Genomic DNA, 21,676 nt, shown 5'->3' with positions numbered 1-21,676 from the left:
TCACGCAGAGGGATAGACGGGCAGACTGATAAACAGACAGATAAAACTGTCAGAGCAGCACAAAAGCAGGTAGACAGCCTGACAGATGGTATTAATGTGTATTTGATAGTTCATTGTTCTGTAGTTGTTTCCCCTCTCCACCCAGCTAAATGGTTATTGATTAATCGGCCTGATCTATTGCGCTCCTCCAGTGCTGATCGGCTGCTTGTGTTTGGGAGATGGAGAGTTGTTATTGATCCTGTGCGAATGACAGAAGACCACCAAGAATTATTAAAACACAACCACTCTCTCTCTGTCTCTGCTTGGCACTCCCTATTGCTCCCAGTCTTAATGAATTTTATTGAGTGGGGCAGTGGAGTTCAGGCTGAGTCCATTTGTGCACTATTAGACTGTAAAAATTCTTTACTTTTCTTTTGATGTTAGAATTCCCATCTGCAGCCATTTTATATCCCCCCCTCCTCCCCTCCCCACCACCTCCACCAGCACCTAATAGTGGTTCAGTTTAATTCTGTCTGAGAATGGAAAATAGTTTGATTTAGCAAGCAAACCCAACCACAGTGCAATTTGTTTGAGGAATAAAGTCAAGAAAATGAACCCTCTGACCATTTCTCAGACAAAGAAGAGATTTATGTCAATTTACTTGAACAACAGGGATATGTGGTCATTCAATAATGTAATTATACAACCTGTGTGGCACATTTCATACATGCTTAATCAATAAACCCTTTGGGGATCTTAGAGAAAACTTGGGAAAAGTCTAATTTCACCACTTTTAACAGCCTGTCGAGTTCAGATTAGAAGCTCTGGCACTTTTTCAGAGAACTGATAGGGCCTGGAGAAGCACTGTTATTGAAGCCTTTAAGAAATCATGCATGCATTTTGTTATTTTATTTATATATATATACATATATATATATATAAAACACAGTGCAAATAGCTACTTGACCCTCACTCTGAGTTCTCGGCCATATAAAAAAATATTTATTCTTCGAAAAGGCAAGTACAAAAGAGCAGGAGATTATGTGTGGAGAGTGCTGTACTGTCCAAGGGGTTTGTGACTTCAGGGTCAATGGTTTAAATCGCATCTTGAGCTCCGTGTGAAGAGGAAATGAGGCACACCTTCTTCTGAGACGTCCTCAGTCAAACGGCTCAACCCTGGATTCTACCACTTGATCTGCTCAGTGGTCAGTAGTCTCTTTGAGAGCAGCGTTTGTGCAGGTTTGCTCCCAGGTCCTACTTGTGTTAATCACAACTGTCCATAAAAACAGCTTCTAACAAAGGGACATGCATAGTTAATACAAGCAAATAATGGCAGCTTATTCCTGGAAAGGACTATATTGCTTCTATCATGCAGGAAACTAACAAAGGTGGCTTAAAAATACTTCTACTACAGACTTCCTCCCAGATAGTACTGATAGATATGTATTTGTTAGCACCGTAACAAAAGCATGTCATTTACATTTTAGTTGATTTCTTGCCATGCAATCATGCTTTCTTTGGCTTTCCCCTCAAGCCCTCTCAACAACAAGGTTATGGCAGACACTACCCACTTGTATTTCACCTAGACTATGCCCTCAGTTTGCAATTATTGAACATACAGTGCCATTCAAGGCTTCGAATTAAGTGTGGCCTTTGAAATTATCTGCCTTTATGTATGAACCTTCAAACATGGCATTTTAATTTTAAGTTGCAAGACTTGTTAAGTAGTAACATAGAAACCAAATGAAATGGGAGAAAAAGGAAAACACATGTGATAGAGTCCTTCAGTGGACAACCACATTTCATTTTTTTTTGGAAAAATATAATGAAAAAATATGCATGTGGCCCATGGCAAGAGATGTTTTTTTTATTTTATTTTGAAGACACCAAACAATCACCTACCTTTGTGGAACTGACTATTCTCATCACTTCTTCCTTCATTCTAGAGTCTGTGAGTGGAGAAATGTGCTGAGGTGATGGCCATGTTGTTGTTGGTGATGTTTAGTATAAGGTGTTTAATACCTGGCCCTACCTGTGACATGTATGAGATATAAGAAATATATAAGAGATATGCATAATTATTTAAATGTATTTTATATTGAAAAAAGTATACATATTTTCCAACACTGAAGTAACATTTTATCCAACAACAAGGCTTAAATTGTAGCGACTAAAAGAACAGAGTCCAGATGGTCCCTGAAGGATGACGACTGGGGGGCTGTGTGTGTGTGTTTGTGTGTGTAAGAGACAGAGAAAAAGACAAGCATAATGCAGTATGTGCATGCTTTCTTGTATGTTTAATCACCCATGCAACTGCATGTATGTTGTTGAGTAGGTGTGTTTGAGTGGGATGGCAGCATGCGTGCATTCGTGTGTGAAGCAGAGATCAATGTATGTAATGTGCCGTATGTGTGTTTCTGCATATTTGTGTGTGTGTGTGTGTGGACATCTGTTGTACTGCTCTCACTCACTTTCCCATCCCACAATCAGGCCTGGCCTTCTGTCTCTTACATCTAAGAGGAGAGAAAGGCAGACTTTGAATACCCATGTGTGTACAGTGGGATGGGAGAAGTGTTATGATTTTCATTAGAATGTGTGCATCATTTTGTGTGGACCTGTGCATGTGTGTGTGTGTGTCTTCTACCACCCACCAGATGGAAGATGTGACGTTCAAGCTTTTAATGGTACATACTATCCGATCACATGATCAGATGATAGGTGTATGTGGGTGTGTGTTTTTAACTAATGTTGAAGTTCTACAAATCTCATAATTGGACAGCAAGAGGGAGAAAGAGTGAGGTTTTACCATTGACAGTAAAAACTATGGACAGAGCTTCCATGTCATCACCCGTTTGTGTCTAAAGAGCTGTTTTGAGGCTCGGTGGGAGGCTCCAGGGCGCTCTGACCACCGCCATGTTGGCAGCGTCACGTCCGCCAAAACTCCAAATATGGACAAAGAGGGGGAGCATGAGCGGAGTTTAGGGGGGCGGGTGATTGTGGAAGCAGGAAACTCACGCTGTGATATGTCAACCGCCTGTCACTCAAGCGGCAACGCCCATAATTATGTGTAATTTTAAGTCAGAATATAATTGAAACGACTGAGTTGTAAAAAAATTCACCCCCGTACAAATGACACTAGAAGAGAACCTATCATTTGAGACCAGAATGGGTTTTTGTACTAGGCTGTAAACATTCCTGCTGTGAAGTCAGCCATTTTAACTATGGGAAAAGACTCGCTTCTGGAGCCAGTCCCCAGTGGTTGCAGTGTGAACTACAGGTTTTGACACTTCCGCATGGGCTTCAAGTCTGAGCCCCGGAGGTAGCGGCTTGGGTTTTACAGGTGTCACATGGGAATCATTTTTGGCATATCTCTGACTAACACATTGAGAGAGGATAAAAAAAAATACACAAATATGACATACAAACTGAAATAAGTGAGGCATTATGGGTCTATTGGTAATGACTTGCTTTTGCAGGCAGCTTCAAGAAGCCATTTGAGAAATTTGTGGTATCTCTGTGTTTTCTTTCTTCCTTAATCCCTGAGGTTGCTGTGCCACTTGATCAAAAGGTTGTACTTACAGTAAATTAGATTTGGTAGTAGAAGGAGTGTGGCTTGTCTAATAGAATTAATTTTAATCAGAGGAAAGATTCTAAATTACTTAACATAGCAGAAATGAAGGTTTCAGTTCATCACCAAACTTGACTGCGTGGAAGGTTTGGTGTGCTATATATATATATATTCAGGGTGCAGCACTGACTCTTGGCGAATCCTGCTTTCGTTTTAATTATATTTTATTTTATTCATTCACTGCATTGGCTCTGTGCTTTATCATTGTTTCTTCCATTGTATGTTCACATTTTTTTTTTTTACATATGCTGTATTTTAAAAATCATCTCAGATTATTCAGATTTACAGTAAATGTAGTCAGAGCTTAATTGAGTTTAAAGCTCCTGTTATTGATTCATATTCATTAATAGTTGCAGCTTTGTCTGAACATACTAGGTTTCACAAGCTGTTTGTACTTTGACTTCTAACTCTTTCACAAAAATACAAACTGTTAAAGCTAAATAAGGCCACTAGATTGTAGAATCGGAGCAACAAAAATGTTTCTGTAAAATGAGAAGGATATTAAAGTGGATATCGACAGCTAATCCTGAAGAAGACCTTAAGCAGGATCTGAGCTTTTATCCAACGCACTGTAGTGTGGAGTAAACACACTCATAACTTGTGTTATTGTGAAAATATGCTGGTTCTCAATCTCCTCTCTCCTTCTGCAGCCTGCCAGTGCCATACTAATGGGTCCATATCTGAGGCCTGCAACCAGGAGACTGGACAGTGCCAGTGCAAAGAAAATGTGGTGGGACGACAGTGTGACGAGTGCATGGTATGTACTCTGATAAAAACTGATATTTTGTTTTTAGTAATGCCAAAATCAGTTTCACAGCCTTCTGTTGGTGTAAACATGTTGAAATGTTTTCTTTTTTCTATTTGTTTTTGTCTCTTATTCATTCTACAAGTTACACGTGTTAACCTTTAACACATAAAAAACCTATCAAAGACTCATGTGTGCACTGCTGTATTATAAAGAAGGGGAATTAAACTCATTGAATACATTTACATGCACAAATAGTCTAGGTTTTGCTTGTGATTTAAAGGAAACAGTATTTCTTTTCTTATTCTCATTTATTGAGTTTTTTCTTTTTGTTGTTCTGTTCACTCATTATTGTTGGTCCCTTGCCTTGCCTCCTCTACACCTATCTGTGGTCTTTGATTGGTCCAGCCTAACTGCTGGTGGGATGCTGAGCTTCAGGAGTGTATGCCCTGTCGCTGCAGCCCTTACGGATCTGTTTCTCAGCGCTGTGATATTGAGGGCCGCTGCATCTGTCGGCCCGGCTTTGTGGGCCGACGCTGCGACCTGCGTCGCCAAAGTTACGAAAGGCGGGAGACCCGACGGCCAGTGGAGCGCGTTCCCGTGGAAGCTGTGCAGCAGAGATGGGGCGGGTCTTCCCGCACAGGGGGTTGTCCCAGGGGCGCGTACAGGCCTGTGACAGGGGTAACACACGCTGCATGTGGGTGACAGTGTGTTTTAAGTAGCATGGGTGTGTTTGTAATTTTCATGCAAATATGTACAGAGAACAGAGACACATTTTAGGTGTGTAGCTTGTATCATAGTGTTTGTAGATGTTGTGATTTTGGGGCGTTTTTAAAACACTGCATGGACATGGTGTGTCATGTGTGGTGTGTGTTTTTCTGTGAGATGTTTTGTGGGGAACACATATACATAGTAACATATAAGTAGCTGTATGCTGGTTACACATCATCAGAAATGTCACCGTACTCAGGATGTTTATTGTTGCTGATAATTGATGTTTTAAATGTCACAGGCAAAATGTGTTTCTGGTTGTTTCAATTGAACTGTCCCCACTTCAACTTTTAGTTCTGGCAACTTTTCAACAAATGTTTGTAATTGTTTAGGCTGGTGCACTGGCACACATTGCATTGTGGTTTATGTATATACTGTATAACATTGATTTCCTATGTTTATATTCCCTTCATATTTGTCCAACGAAACAAGTCTTGTGTTGCATGTCGCACTTTTTCTTTGTGATTTTTAAGTGAGCTTTACCCATCTTATTTGTTACTTATTTCTACTTCTTCTATTCATTGGCCCCTTTTTGTCTTTTTTTTTACCAGCCTCAGACTCACGGCATTACCACTGGTGGAGTGTGTGTCCCATGTCACTGCAACTCATTCGGTTCTAAGTCATTCGATTGTGATGAGACTGGTCAGTGTCGGTGTCAGCCAGGTGTCACTGGACCCAAATGTGACCGCTGTGCTCAAGGATTCTTTAACTTCCAGGAGGGGGGCTGCACACGTAAGTAGAATTCTTCATCTTTGTCTTTTCTATATGAAGAGCCCACAACAAATCTGATTCTGTACTATGCTATGCAGTAAAAGTTACATTTGCTTTTCCAAAATCCGATTTTCCAAAAGCAGACATTGTTTACTAATTTACAGTACAAACAAAGTATCTGAATCATTTAAAAAATAGGGAAAAATTCACTGGCTTCTTCAAGATGGTGTGTCCTTCAAAGTGCAGTGTCAGTGTGATCTCTTTCTTTGGTTCCACTTTCACATGAGCCAACATTAGGAACAAGATGTTATGACTACCTAATATTTTTGCTGCCATTGATGGTAATCTGTTTTTGATATGTATAAAGGTGCTGTAGCGTCATCTAACAAAACATCTATCTGTATATATACAGACATGATAAAAGCATCAAATAATAGCTAGCAGAGGGAGCAGCGGAGGAGGGGAAAAGAAGGAAGAAATGAGGACCAAATTATAGAGTTTATACTGAGTATCTTAGACAGTGAAAAGATGAAAAGTTAGTAAGAGAAAGTAGCTGCTGATTGACATAAATGTTTTTGAAGGTTAAACATACAGAATAGGAACAACATGACCAATAACTTGGTTGGGTTTGAAGAACTTGAACATGATAAACACACAAACAAACATTAAGAACTGATTTGTTTTCAGTGTTTTTTCCACATTCTTTGCTTTGAATCCACTTTAACTACCTCCCTCTTCTCCCCTCTCTCTGTGACAGCCTGTCAGTGCAGTCACGTGGGGAACAACTGTGACGCTAACACTGGACAGTGTATCTGTCCTCCCAACACTATTGGTGAGAGGTGCGACCGCTGTGCTCCAAACCACTGGGGTCATGACATAACAACTGGATGCAAGGTAAGTTAAAAGCGAACTGCCACAGACACTTTGTGTGAGCACAGAGGAGAAATGGTAGATTTTTTTATATAACATTTTTTATATAACATAAAGCTAATTGGTTTGTTTTGAAACCATGACAGTAAAGGTGGATAATTCTAAGGAATAAATAGCAAGTTAAATGCTAATAATAAATGCAGACTAATTTCTGATCTTCATCAATCCTTTTTCCTTTGTTCTTTCTTTGTTTTTCACCTGCTCCTATTTTCTTATATTCCTCCCACCACTCACTTTTATATGCTCCCTCTTCTCTAAATATTACTGTGCTTGTTTACACAGCGTGTCCTCTGCGTTCCCTTATTTATTATCTTTTAGAACCCCCCCCCCCTTTCCTCTACTTCTCTTTTTTTAACACAGCTTAGTTCAAAGTAAAAAAGCTTGCACTGAAACTACATTATCAGAGCACCGCAAGGCAGCCATAACGGTAAACTATTAACACACTATTAGCAATTAGAGGCTTGAACAAGAAACTACTGTCTAACAACAATCGAAGACATCAGGACAAAACAACTAAGAGAAAGGGAAGAAATCTTAAAATAAAAAGCAGTATCAGAGATTATTCAGAGATAACACAAAAGCCCTTAATAGCTTTTCAGTGCAGCATTAGGATCGTGTGTAAGAGCTTTTGTTTTAGTGAAGACAGAGAAAAAACCTGCTTTAATGATATTTTCATCTGTAAGTGACACATTATTCAAGAAATTATCCTGGGACAATAACATTTAATTAACAGGTAGAGTTAGAAGGATTTACCTTGCTCCAGCCAGTCATAACTTCCACATTTACACCTGGCAGTAAGGTAGTTCTTACACCTTCTGCATCTGAGAGTGTGTGAGCGACCGCAGTGAGTGACCACTATCATTAGCCATCAGTCTCTGTGGGTGTCCACATGCCCACCATGTGCCACCAACTGTGAGTGGACTTGTTAGAAGTTGTTAGAGTTCTTTTTTTTTTTTCACCACAAAAGAGTAACCTCAGTCTTCATGCATGTATTTGTGTATATAGGAGTGTGGCTGCAGTGTGATTGGCTCAGTGACCCAGCAGTGCAACGAGAACACAGGCTGCTGCTTCTGCCACGACTCCTTCAGAGGAGAGAAGTGCAATGAATGTCAGATTGGATACAGAGACTTTCCACAGGTAACCAGTCCCTGATTAAGACTAAAAATGTTATTTAATTTAAAGTAAAGCAAAGAAAAAAACTAGAGCATAGTAACTGAAATCTAATGGGAAAATAAATGGACAACTCTAGTTTTGGTGTGAACTTTGTTGTGAAAGAAGATAATGGAAGCATTTTCATTTTGCAGTGAAGTTTAATGGTTTGCTGAAGCATAAAGGTAGTGCACACTCTGGTAACTCCTCTGTCAGCCTGTTATGTTGTTGATAACAGAAACTTGGCATTGTGTGCATCCACATTTCCCACAGTGCATCCAGTGCAAGTGTAACATCTCCGGATCGGACAGCCAGAGCTGCGACCTGGAGAGAGGAGTGTGTGGATGTGCAGACCGAACAGGAAAGTGCAGCTGCAAGGTAGAGTGTACACACGCACATGTTCAGAGCTTTTTGATGGTCACCTTCCACGTTCCCAGTGATTGTGTTGGTGAGGCATGTAGATTTTATTATTGTGAATCTCAGCAGAGTTGGATTTTAAATGTCAGTGCAGATTTAAATCTCTGTTCTTTCTGGTTCTATGAAGAGACCACCAATGTTTCAGTTGTGTGTGTGTGTGTGTGTGTGTGTGTTTTTTCTTTTAAATGTCACTGTTCTGATTATGGTGAGGATCTCTGCGTGACAGTCAGCACTAAAGCTTTTTTACACACACGTACAGAAACAGAAAAAAAGATGCATATATTTACATAGAGTACCGACATGTACATATGCAGTTTAACCTGATGCACCAGAGGGTTTGTCACATTGTGGCTGAGTTGTCTTCAAAAACAGTTCAGTAATGGGAAGCACTTACTAAGAACTAATCTTCTAAACTAATCTTTTGTAAGATAAGGGGAAAATACTTACTAACCTCTTGATTATAAGTTAGTATTTAAAAAGTGGTTTTCCTTTTAATGTAACTACCTCTAATGGCAGAGTTTACGCACTGAAACTGCTCTCCAGTCTTTCTGACCACACCTGCAGTGTTGTTGTTGGTCCTTACTCACTAATCTGCTGGACTTTTTGACAGAGCTCAGCATTAATTGGATGATGTTGACAGCACTGTAAGCTTTTTTCTTAGCTGGCGGAAAGCTTTAATACACAGCGCTGTCCACAATTCCATCTCAGGCCAGCCAACTCTCAGCTCATTTACTCAAAATGTGAACATTCAGTCCAGTGACAACAAGAAGCATCAAATGCTTTTGACAATATCATAGTTATGATGTTTTAACGGTTGCAAATTTAAAGGCCAGTATCTACTAAAATGGTTTGTTTACTGTAAAATAGTTATGAAAACCTGTATGTGTCTCATTTTAGGAAAATGTGGAAGGACATAACTGTGATCGCTGTAAGCCAGACACATTTGGTTTGTCAGTACGAAATCCACTGGGCTGCAGTAAGTGTTACTGCTATGGACTGACGCACTCCTGCACAGAGGCACATGGACTTATTAGGATGTGGGTGAGTGCACATGTTTTAATTGTTTTACTGACTTTGTTGCACTGCTAAACAGACTCCATTAAACTGTTAAACAAACTCTTTTGTGGAAATCAGTCGTGACCCCGAGCAACAGCCCTTTTAGATATTTGACAGATGTTTAATGGCTCATGTTCTGAATTCTGTTTATTAGCTGTGCTACAAAAGATGTTGAGCGATAGAGTGCTAATATTGGGATGTTTTATTGAAGTCGATCAAATTTCAGTAATGATTTCAGTAATTTAATGACAAACAGTTTCATTTTTTGAAAATCTTGCTGACTTTGAAGACTAGTTTCTGATCTTTCCTCGTGTTCACTCAGTTTTACACAGAGAGGATCTAACTGTAGTTTCCTGCGGGCTGTACTTGATTTACACATCACTGCTCCAGCTTCCTTGCTGAGACAACACATTTGACAGCTGGCCGACTACAACTGACTCTGCATTTTGCCAGTGTTTAATACAAAGCTTCATGTTCTCCATTAATCATTATCTGTAGATGATCAGGGAGTTTGAATATTTAACGTTAGTAGATATGATTAATCTTTGTCTGACTGAAAACCAATTGTTTTGACAGTAGCCAGAAATATTGTTTGCTGTGTGATTTTTCTACTGTGCTGCTTTGGAGAAAAAAGCACACTCACACACACACTCGATTATGAATAAATACGACCATATTTTTGAGGCTGACTGAAAAAAGCTTTGAAGGTACACCATGGCATGTTTGCCTATATGAATGTCATATTTATTTATTTAGGAAGTTGTTGCAACTTATTAACCAGCTATGCCAATCAAGGTGAGGCTGTAATACAAAAAGATCAGAGGATTACCAAAAGTCAATTTAGGCACCATCCTCTGAGGACATTCAAACCAGCATCCATAGAGCTGGCAGGATCTTTCACACATTGTTTTCAAAAGAAAACTCTTTCAAAAGAGTTATGCAGCAAAAGCAGATATCAGTGGAATTACACTCAGCAAGTTGAAAGTCAGTTGTTGAGGCGGGCTGTTTTTAATAAAGGCCCTTCATTGCTGAAATACTTGCCATCTGCAATAAAGTGGCGTTTCCTTGGTAACTGCAGAGTGTTAGGATGAAGGGTGGCGAGAACCTTCATTTGAACAACAAGCATTCACCTCGTATATTATTGAGCGAGAGAGAGAGAGAGAGAGAGATGGACAGAAAGACAGAAAAAAGGAGAGTTTATTGGAAAGAGGGAGATTTTCTCTGAACCACTGAATCGTGAGATTACACTGAGTGGAGTGGTGGGACACACACACACAGTCACCATATCTTGACACTACACTATGCAAACTCCATACTCATGTGTTCACAGTCACCACGCTTCACAGGACTTCATAGAGGGGAGAGGGACACATGCACTTTGCTGCTGTTCTTCTGGTATTTACATCTGATGAGAGAACTGTGTTGATTGGGTGATTGTTTCCTGGGTGTTAAATTCTGTCTTCATACTTTGATACAATAAGATTTACAAGCTTTATAAACAAGCTTTATCTTTTTTTGTGGAAAAGGCACCATACAAATAAACGTAATTAATTTGAAAATTGAAAAACCTTTGGGAAGTGGAAGGTTCACACTTGGCAAGGTGATTATATTAGGTTGAGAAAGATTAAGCATAAATACTTCTACTGTTTCTTTGCAACACAACTTTATTCATGGCTCTGTCTGGCATGGTGTGACCAACAGCTCACCTGGTCAGATGCTCCTTATTCATGCTTTGCTAAAACAGCTTGAGCCTCAATGATACTCTTGTTTTTGCCAAAAATTTGATTAGATTTTTAATTCCTAGTTTGTCATTTCACTATAGAATTGTAGTCAGACATTCTCCTTAACTCCAAACAACCCTGTAATTTCCTTTTTACTTTCATATGTATGCTTTAAATTACTAATCAGAATCTTTATTGATCTGATTCACCCTGACATCTTAAATTTAGCTCAACTTTGACTGAAATGAGCACTTCATATGTGACTGCCTGTCTTTAGACATGCATTCCTGTTGTGTCTGTGTTATAGTAACTTCATATATTTTAAATTCTGTCCAGTCGACCAAAAAGCACCTTTCTGTAACGCCGCAGATATTATTCTCCATATATCACTGCTGGACTACACCCACAGAGAAAGTGAGAGGGAGAGACAGAGAAAATGGCTGGAGCAGATTAATCTATTTTTAAATCAGTCTACTCACCCACAACCCACAGTCAATAATAAACCCTGATATTATTCAAGTAATATTGAAATATCAACACATGAAGTGGGAAACAGAGAAAGTGATAAAGAAAGGTCTAGTTTTTCTCCAGGATATCGGTTATAACTCAAATAATATTCATGGAGTGAGAGAATGACTGACGTTATCAGTTTCAAGCTATATTGACAAAGATATTGACATTAACTTGACAATAAGCACTAATACAAGTAAAGTAAAGATTAATTTTAAGTGGAAGAAGCTACAAAAAATACTACTTATTAGATTTAGTCAAACAAGTAAAGTTCATTAGTAAAGTCTATTTAATAACAGCTAATTGTCAGCAAAAATCCAATGTCTATTGTACCTGTTGAGCCTTTTTGCATGGTACCCCTGAAAAGAAGCTAAGAAAACATGCCGACAGATTCTTTGTAGACAAGAATGCATCCATCTTGTATTGATCTGTCTCCATTGTTAGGATGTTCCACAGTTTCATCTGTGTCCAAAGCTGAAACAAGACAGAAAAGAAAGAAATCAAAGATTGCGACATTTTTTGTTACAAGACAGAGGACTCAGACAAAACTGGTGTCTGGCAAAGTCAAAGGAGGGTGAGGGTGGAGCATTGTTTGAGTCAGCATCATTAGGAGGTGAGAGAAAAAAAGACGTTTGGAATAGAAAGACGCTGACAACACACACATGACTGCTGGACTCTTGTCTACCTAACCTTTACAGGGTTTCTATGCAATAAAATGTATGTCGTTCAATTTATGATAACAACAATAAATCAAGTGATATATGAACATAAGTCATTAGTCAAGTACATTACAGGTTGAAATATTACAGCTGAAGTGCATCTCTTGATGTTAAAAAGTAAGCTACTATTTAAAGTAACTGTTGTACAATAAAACAGAAGTTGTATTGGCTGTATGATGGCAGCAAGTACCACAATAAATTTGTCATTCTTGTGTATTTAGCTAACACTGAAGCCAGAGCAGACAGTGCTCCCCCTGGTGGACAAATCCAATACCATAGAGACGAGGAGAGGAGTTAGCTTCCAGCACCCTGAGATCCTCGCTTATTCAGATCTGGTCACCTCTACTCTGTCAGAGCCCTACTACTGGAGACTACCAGAACAGTTCAGAGGCTCTATGGTAGGACACCACTTTGTATTCTGTCAACAAAAGTTATATCCACATTCACACATAATCAATGTACTTATAATACAACCTCACTCTTTTCTGCCTTAAGTGATGCATTGCTGCAATATATTTATTTTTAGATCAACAGCAGTTTGTCTGATGGGCCTATTATTGATCATTCCTTAGATCACAGCCTATGGTGGGCAGTTAAAATACGCAGTGTACTACGAGGCCAGAGAAGAAACCGGTCCTTCCTCTTATGAGCCACAGGTCATTATAAAAGGTGGCGCTAACCACAACGTGGTGATGACACGCCACATGTCAGGACTCCAGATTGGTCAGCTCACCCGCCATGAGATTGATATGACAGAGGTACAGTAAAACTTTGGAGAAAAGGCTCAGTCAATGCAAACAGGATTTATTCCTCTACTAGGCTGCAGTGGTCAAACTGATTGGTCAGTGTATTCTGTGTATGTGTGCAGCATGAGTGGAAGTATGCAGATGGCCGGTCTATGACTCGAGAGGACTTCATGGACATTTTGTTCTATGTGGACTACATCCTAATTAAGGCATCACACGGCAACTTGATGAGACAGAGCCGGTAAAACAAACACACACACAAGTGCACACACTACGGAATAAAGAACAACCTGTGGGAAATCTTTCTCTTTTTATTTTTATCTCAGGGTGTAATAATGAAAATGGCCTTTAGACCTTTTCTTGGCAGAAATATTATAACCTGCTGCAAATAATAATCACAGTTCAGTCTGGATATTTCAACTCTAAATGCTTGTAATTTATTGCATAGTTTCTTCTTCTTCTTCTTCAGAAGGCGAGTGTCTTCATTTTTGCCTTGCTCATTATATTGTTGTAATAAATCAGTTTTTCTCCCAGTATTTCAGAGATCAGTCTGACAGTGGCCGAGGAAGGCACACCAACCAAAGAAAGTGAGAAAGCCCATCAGATAGAAAAGTGTGACTGTCCATCTGGATACTCTGGACTTTCCTGTGAGGTGAGTCAAAAACTTACAGATATTGATTTGGGACAGAATTTGTAATAGATTATTTACTATATTGACAAACTAATTATAAACCTTTGTTATATTTCTGATTGTTTGTAAGGTAAAATGTCTTGAGTGCAGCTACAAGTATTAATGTAACATTATTGAGCCGAGCTCAGAGGAATGAATGCGTTTTGTCTGTCGCTTTCGCTATAACATAAAAAAAAGAAAAAACATGGAGGTCACAGACTTGGCTCTCAATAGTATCTCACTAGTTTCCAATTTACATTTAGTTCAGAGTTTTAAGCTTCTGCAATGCCTTTCAGACTCCCTTGTCTCTCTTTTTTTTGCCAGGATTAAGCCTCACTGAGCATCTCCTCCACTCACTTGTGATTTTGTCAAAGCAATTGACTTTCAGCTGCGTCTAGCTCCTTCTGTTAAGCCACAGAAATCATATAGCACTGACTCAATCTTGGGTTTAATGAGGATTTTGCACAGGCAGCTTATGATACACAAAATGCAACAATGTAGGATGCGCCAGAAGGTCATTTTGGTATGATTGTGTTAATCTCAAAGGAATACAACATTTGCCAGTGAAGTTTTAACCATATTTTTTAACCTCTGTTACACTTGCCTGTTGCCTGTTATTTGACATGTAGAGAAGCTCACATCTATAGTACCTGGAAAAAAATAGCTGTGTACATGATTTAAAAGCTACAGATACTGTTGAATAAGTGCCAAATAGAAGCCAAATAGAAAACTGTAGCTAAACTTGAAATGTTCAGGTCGTAGAGGGCTTGGCTGACAGATGGCCGTTCTATTTGTAGCTGCCGTCGTTGTTAATAAAGTATTTTTAAACGGGCGTTTAGTGCTAGCAGAGGGAACAGATGGCTCTTTAAATGGACTCCATTAATTATTACTGAACAGGAGAGAGAGGAAGAGAGAGCTACCTTGCATGTCTGTTTCTGTGTGTGTATTAATGTACGCAGGTTTGTGTGTGTCGGGTACGTGAGGGTGTGTTCAAAAGTTACTGAAGGGAATAACTCTTAATTGTGTGTATGTGTGTGAAAGAGAGAGTGGTCAACAATTTAAGATAATTACGTGTGCGGAGGGGTGTATTCCAGTCAGGCGCAGTGTGATGTTACTGTGGGAACACATGCTCAATCAGAACTGGATCTTACTTTTGAATCTTTCCTAAATCTCTACTCTCTTGATTCTCTGTGTGCAGGAGTGTGCTGCAGGTTTCTACCGCCTTCGCAGCGGCTCCCTGGCATCTGTTCCAGCGTCCAGAGCGCCCACCGCTGCCGGCATGGGCAGCTGTGTTCAGTGTCAATGCAGTGGGCACTCTACCACTTGTGACCCAGAGACATCCATTTGCCAGGTAAATGAGACAGTGTGTGTGTGTGTGTGTGTGTGTGGCTGGTTTGCCACTGGAGATCCTCATAGCACCATATGTTAGGCAGTTTCTAGAGAAATGAGTGAGGTGAGAGGGTGTGTGTGTGTGTGATGAGAGGAATGTCAGGTAGTGTAATTAGCCCTGTCATAATTAACGATCCCCGGCTTACTCATATCAGTTTAATTTCCTTTCCTCTGGATCTGACCCAAAGCTACACAAATGTAATGAAGGTGTGTATGTGATGTACAATAACGCTTAGACAGTTAAAGTAACCTCTACATAAAAGCAGAATATCTTTCCCTTCTTCTCGTTCAGACATGACTGGACCTTGGATGACAGTCACCTTGTTGTTGGTTCACAGGTCTGCTAGTGCTGCAGATTTCTGTGTAAGATCTGAGTGTATCATAGCATCATACTGTAGTACTATAGCAATGATAAAAGACTGGCTGTGCCAATATGACATAACAGTGCAGTGACTTTGCACTAAAAGCACAGCTGTCAATAGAATTGTCCTTTGCATTTTACTTTGTCTAAGCTTTGTATTCCGTATGATTTCCCTGTACTGACAATGCCCAGAGTGTGCATTGTTTTAAAAAATGGTTTGTGTGTCTTGAATTATATTTTTAGAGAAACATCATTTGATTTCTTTTATAAAACATGAGCTTGTGTATTCAAAGCTCAAATCAGCACCAACCCAGTTAATCATACCAAACAACAGTTGTGCTCGAATATGGAGTCAAGTGTTTTTGTGTTTCATTTTTGTGTTTTCTGCTTTCTAACATTCTTGTCAATTATTTATTTACTTGTCCTTTGTCATTTTTCATCTCTCCGCCAGTCTTTTACCTTGCCTTGTTTTTCTTTTTGCAAATCTCCCCTGACACTGCCTCTCATTCTCTCTTCACTCTGCTTCATTTCTCTGGTTTCACACACTCATGTCTCTCTCTTTTTTTTCTCCTTCTATCTGTCTTTCTTGTGTTGTTTCCATCTCTTTCTGCCTCCCAGCCATTTCTTTGCCCATTTCAATCTCACTCTCCATAACAAAGTCATTAGCATTTTCTAACCGAGTAGGCTAAATTGAAAATGCTAAACGAGTTTGTTTCTGTGGTAATTAGTGGTAACGAGGAACGCAGGAAGTTAATGGAAATGACTTGCCTCGTTACAGCTTCCTGTTATACTGATTGAAGTTACCATTTTCAACAAACAGAAAAGACAGGGCCCTGGGGATACTGTTTGTGTACAGTAGGTGATCTATTAGTATAATATAGTTTGTATATGTATCAGTCCACAGTGTGTCTGTGAAGGTGCCTGTGGGGTCTTTGTGTGTGCTGCATATTTCTATAATAACACATCACACTTTGGCACGTCTGTCAGAATAAGAATAGAAAACGTGTCTCTCAGGCTGCATAATAAGGAAAAAAATAATCTAAAAATAAACACAAACATCTATATACACAAAATAAATACATGTGTCTGTGTGTCATCACTGTACCCCTGTGCAACAACAGGTGAGTGAAATCCTGCAAAGAAAATGAGTATTTCAGACGGCCGCTCTTGAGGAAGGAAGCTTATTAAACCATGTGACATGTGAGATTGCACCTGTCAGCTAACGGCTAGCTGGCTGCTGTTGTGCAACTTCTCACCTCACAATGCAGGAGTGGAACTGAGTCCAAAAACCATTCATTACCCTGTGGACGACTACATTTCTTATCATGAACAGTCCAGGGTGGATAAAGGTTTACCAGTTTGAAGGCCTAGAATGGCTCAGAAACTGTGGTTGGGGAAAAGAAAGGAGTAATCATTTCCCCACCGGTACAGTAGAGATGCTCAGCATAGCAGCTGCAGTCAAACTGAAGACAGTTACTGCTTAATCTACCTTTTTCATGAAAAATAAAGCTGGTGTGACGAAGTTTTATTTTCTGTGTAGAATAAAGATACAGAAGGATACAGAAGGCAGGATAGAACTGAAATGACCTTTCTGTCATTATGTTATCAAACATTTCACTAACTGTTGTGTTCAAAAATGCTACTATTATCAAAAATATGATGTAAACTGACAGTGGGTAATCTGGTGTTAGTGCAACTGGTGGTGACTGATTCACCCACACACAAGCCTCTTTACTGCTTTTTTGTCAGTTAATATCATACGATGCTGTCGGCTCTGTGGTTTTTATGGTCATTGTCAACTCAAATCAGTACACAGGCACTAATATTAATTAATAATAATTTAATTGCTTTCTCTACAGTTTAAAAATTTGAAAGTAAAACAATATAGATGGGTTTTTTTTATTGGGGCAAACTATCCCTTTAAGAAATATACACTTTGCTGCACTTTTGATTAAAGTATCTTTAAGAAGTGCTCTATAAATAAAGATGGATTGGATTGGATCTAAACCATGCCCGTGTCTGAGTACACATGCACAGCTGTCACATCATTTAAAAAACTTTTGTGTCTCGCTTAGGCACACAATTTCTTTTTTTTTCAAATGTGCCAGTGGCAATTTCCAACTACAACACCCAGATAATAATGTAGCTGAACTTCTGTTAATTTAATTTGAAAATTAGTTGGCTTTATTTAAAAGATGAAAACCTTTCTGGATAAGCAGCGTGAGCTTTTATTTCTGTCATTGTGTTACAGCGGCATGCATTCATTATGCTGACAGGAAAATTCTACATTTAAAATCAAACAAACACACATCAACAGCTAATGCAGAGTTGGAAGGGGATGGCAGTTACAGCATGGGTTGAAGAATGATTGGTTATTTAATATAATGTCATTTTCATGTGTTGTGTTGGTAGAATTGTCAAGACAACACAGAGGGTGATCGCTGTGAACGCTGCGCTCCGGGATTCTATGGTGTGGTCCGAGGTTTCCCTGATGACTGCAAACCCTGTGCCTGCCCCCTTACCAACCCAGAGAATAAGTAAAGTTCTGTTTATGTGTTTTTGTCTAAAAATTATTACATTACATTTTACCTATTTGCCATTTTGTGTCAAGTTTCAGTCCAACCTGTGTAACTGAGGGATTTGATGACTACCGTTGCACTGCCTGTCCTGAGGGATATGAGGGCAAACACTGTGAAAGGTTGGATGCACAGTCACACACAAAATAAATATACTTAGTAATAGTTAAGGGCAACTGGGACACAAGATAATCATTTTGGGGGAATTTTGTAAGATAAAATACTGTGGAGTTTAAATTTCTAGATGTTTTTTTGCTTTAGTTTCAAATTGAAGCTGTTACATTAATCAATGCAAATGAAAGTAGTAATACACAGCTCAGACAGTGTGAAAAAGGGTGAAGTTGAGTTACCTTGGTGCTGAGACAACTCTCTGTTCACCTGATCCCTCTGTCTAGATGTGCCACTGGTTACCATGGTAACCCCAGGATGCCAGGCGGCCGCTGTGAGGAGTGTAAGTGTTCCCTGTGGGGGGCATTGCCCGGACCATGTGACCCTGTCACGGGCCAGTGCCGTTGCAGGGTCGGGGCGTCAGGGAGGTCATGTGACCAGTGCATGGGAAGGCATGTGTGTGGACCATCTGGGATCATCTGTAAGACTAACACACAGCTTTTTGTTTATCATTGTTTTCCTTTCTTTTTCTCCTACATTTCCGTTACTTTGATCTGAGGTATCCACAGGTTGAAAATCACATACAGCAAACAGGTTTAAGTTTTGCTGGAAATGAGGCAGACATTGTGAGGCTATTATTTAGTTGAATTTCAGGTCAAAATAATAAAGATTAGTCCTGAAGCTACCACAGAATTAGCACAGCAATGCAGCATAGGGGTTGCCACACTTCTTCAATACCACAAACATTCTCAGTCTCAGTCTTTTTTTCTCCTCCTCTCTCTGGTGGCTCACCCTGTATTGTCACCTGATGTTGTGATTTTTTTTCTTTATTTTGGCTATGAAATGCAAATGAGCAGTCAGAGCCCCTTTTCGAGTTGCCATGGGAGACAGTAAAACGTGGCAGAAGTCAGATTCAAGTCATTTAGAAAATAATTTCAATGTCATTTGGAGCTAATTTAAAGTTAATATGACCATAATGGCAGGGCCAATTCGGTGCCATTAGCATGTCTAGAGGTAAGTGTATGCACGGCACTGAGAACATGGTTGTAATACAGAGGCTGATGTGAAATTGCTGCTGTCAGGTCAGTGAGGAAATTGCTTGCTCAGGTCTTTAGGTGTTCAGACACAAAGAGTGTGTTCATAAATTGGACCCCGACACCAAACTGTTCACCTTAGAATCCAGACTGCAGACTAAAATCACAAGTCCTGATGGTTTACACAGAAGGTAGCCATCAGAATGCTGTTCACTTGTTGAAGAGTGATTGCATTCTGCATTTTGCCTGGGCTCTGGCCTTTCTACCATTTTATCAGACTGAACTAAGCACTGTGGAAGTCAGCAGTCTTGAGAGAAAGAGATGCAGGCAGCTCCTTATTTTAGCATAGAAGTAGCTGTTTTCATGGGTTACATTATTACATGTCTAAATCCACAAAAGAATTGATACTGCCCAATCACTTCATTGCCTTACCTAACTGAAAACCTCTATTCATTTAGGCCGGTTACAGTGTCAGCGTTTGTATGAATCCTACCTGCATATATACACTGATGCACAAATATTACTACTGCCTTGGTTCTGACTTTTCGATAGAGGTGTCAATCATCCTAATCAACCCGTACATTGCAAAGTTATGAGCCTGCCTATTTGTTGAGGTATTAGCTGCAATAGCTGCTATATACATGTGTTATAATCTATAGATGTAAAAAGTGATGTAAATTGAAGTGATGAACACCAATAGTGACTTAAAAGTGAAATATATAGTTTGGTTCATCAAAACATTCAAATTCTAAGTCCTTGAAAATGTTTCAAGATGGCCGCAATGAAAATGGACAAGCAGACGGATTTGAGTGACTTTAAAAGGGGCCAAATTGTGATAGCTAGATGACTCAGAGCATGAGTCAGAGCATGTCTAAAACTGGGAGGTATGGTGTTTCCCGTCCCTAACCTATCAAGAATAGTCACACAATAGTCCAAGTGAACTGTCTAAAGGGTCATACTTGTCACTCATGTTTATCAGTATAAACGTAAACATAAGTTACCAATAATACTGTAAAGACATCCAAAAGTCCCAGTCCAAACATTACTTAAACCATTTTTTTCAGTTATATCAGATTCCGAGTCGTCATAAATGTAAGCCTAATTCACAGGTGAATCATCTAAGTGATGTATTTTCTGCAGCCAAATATTTAGCTGTAGATGTAGAGAAGCAGGGTTGTCAGGCAACCAGCCAACAGCACAAAGGACAGAAAAGTGTCGCAAATGAGGCTTTTTGTTAAACATCACAACTTGTACCTGTATAGTGCGAGATGTTTTCACACGGCGGGGAAGTAAGTTTGAATGCTTCAGATTTGACAAGCAGTTATTTATTCCTACTGACAATGTACTCTGAATTAACTGTACTTGTGTGTGTGTGTGTCTGCATGAAACTGCATACATGGTTTATTTGTGTGTTGTGGTTTTGTCAGAGATTGATAGAGTAGAAATAGCTTTTATTTTATTTAATTTATCTTTGATTTCCCTTGTCAGAAATTTTAATTTGTGCAATAAATCAGCCTTAGGCTACAGAGGGGAAAAGAAACTCACACACATACACAGATAGAGAAAACTGTGTGTGTGTGTGTCTTAGTGAATTCCCTGGTGTGTGCGTTAGAGTGTTTGTGTGTGTTTTTAGCCTGCAGTTTGTGCTCATCATTGATGCTTTTGCCTCTCAGTGCTGAATTTCATGCATCGGCAGCCCTGTCTTTCTAACGCCAGAGCCACTTAAACACAAAAACACAAGCAGTCGCTGCGGTCACATAGTGATGTTTACAAGCACACAAACACACATTCAGCTATAAAGACACTTGTCCTTTCTTCCTCTTATTCCTACCTGCCAAATTAAAAACACAAGCTCCCTGTGAAATTTGATGCACACACACACACACACACACACACACACACACACACACACATCAAAGCCATGATGACTGCCTCATTACACCCTGCCTGATATCTGTGTTTTTTTGTTTGTTTCTGTAGCCTGTGATGATGAGTGCTCAGGTTTGTTGATCAGTGATATGGATCGCCTGTTACGCATCATCAGTGATGTCACCCTGACCACACCCCTCCCTCCACCTTATAAGATGTTGTACCGCTTTGAGAACATGACGGAGGAACTCAAGGTAAATCATATAATACAATGTAAATGAAGAGAAGCAGTGTGTAGCTCAGTGGCATCCACACAATCACCACCACCACTCCAGCAGATAACAAAGAGCATTTATACTTGTTCACGGGACAGCATGAATCTGGGGGAAGATGTATGAAAGGAGACAGTATGAGCAGGAGTGGAGTCATGAGAAGCTGATGGACAAAATCACAATAAAGGCAAAGAATCAACAGGAGGAGTGCATTTGGCAAGTTGGCCTAGAAGCTGTGTTAACATCTGCAAGACCTGTAGTTGACAGGCAGGGAGATGTTTCTTCTGGACAGGGTAACAGGTTTTGTGCAGGTAG

General features: G+C 39.6%; 1 protein-coding gene across 6 annotated transcripts in view; it reads left to right on the top strand.

Annotated features, from left to right (window-relative positions):
• The window catches only part of lama2 (laminin, alpha 2), a 129,587-nt gene that overhangs the window by 75,754 nt on the left and 32,157 nt on the right, over positions 1 to 21,676 (top strand). For 3 of the 6 annotated variants that reach the window (XM_028397100.1, XM_028397101.1, XM_028397098.1), the window contains exons 22-37: positions 4,258 to 4,364; positions 4,761 to 5,033; positions 5,675 to 5,855; positions 6,592 to 6,728; positions 7,770 to 7,901; positions 8,187 to 8,291; positions 9,228 to 9,371; positions 12,558 to 12,734; positions 12,909 to 13,094; positions 13,205 to 13,323; positions 13,617 to 13,734; positions 14,951 to 15,103; positions 17,915 to 18,039; positions 18,114 to 18,200; positions 18,474 to 18,667; positions 21,201 to 21,343. In XM_028397100.1, coding sequence (XP_028252901.1) covers positions 4,258 to 4,364; positions 4,761 to 5,033; positions 5,675 to 5,855; positions 6,592 to 6,728; positions 7,770 to 7,901; positions 8,187 to 8,291; positions 9,228 to 9,371; positions 12,558 to 12,734; positions 12,909 to 13,094; positions 13,205 to 13,323; positions 13,617 to 13,734; positions 14,951 to 15,103; positions 17,915 to 18,039; positions 18,114 to 18,200; positions 18,474 to 18,667; positions 21,201 to 21,343 — 2,381 coding nt within the window. The remainder of the gene's footprint in view (positions 1 to 4,257; positions 4,365 to 4,760; positions 5,034 to 5,674; positions 5,856 to 6,591; positions 6,729 to 7,769; positions 7,902 to 8,186; positions 8,292 to 9,227; positions 9,372 to 12,557; positions 12,735 to 12,908; positions 13,095 to 13,204; positions 13,324 to 13,616; positions 13,735 to 14,950; positions 15,104 to 17,914; positions 18,040 to 18,113; positions 18,201 to 18,473; positions 18,668 to 21,200; positions 21,344 to 21,676) is intronic. The other 3 variants (XM_028397104.1, XM_028397102.1, XM_028397103.1) reach the window with 2 other exon arrangements.

Source organism: Parambassis ranga, chromosome 24 (genome assembly GCF_900634625.1).
Source record: "Parambassis ranga chromosome 24, fParRan2.1, whole genome shotgun sequence".
Taxonomy (NCBI): Eukaryota; Metazoa; Chordata; class Actinopteri; family Ambassidae; genus Parambassis; species Parambassis ranga.
Note: the sequence above shows the minus strand (reverse complement) of the source record. Positions and strands in the feature narration are given on the sequence as shown.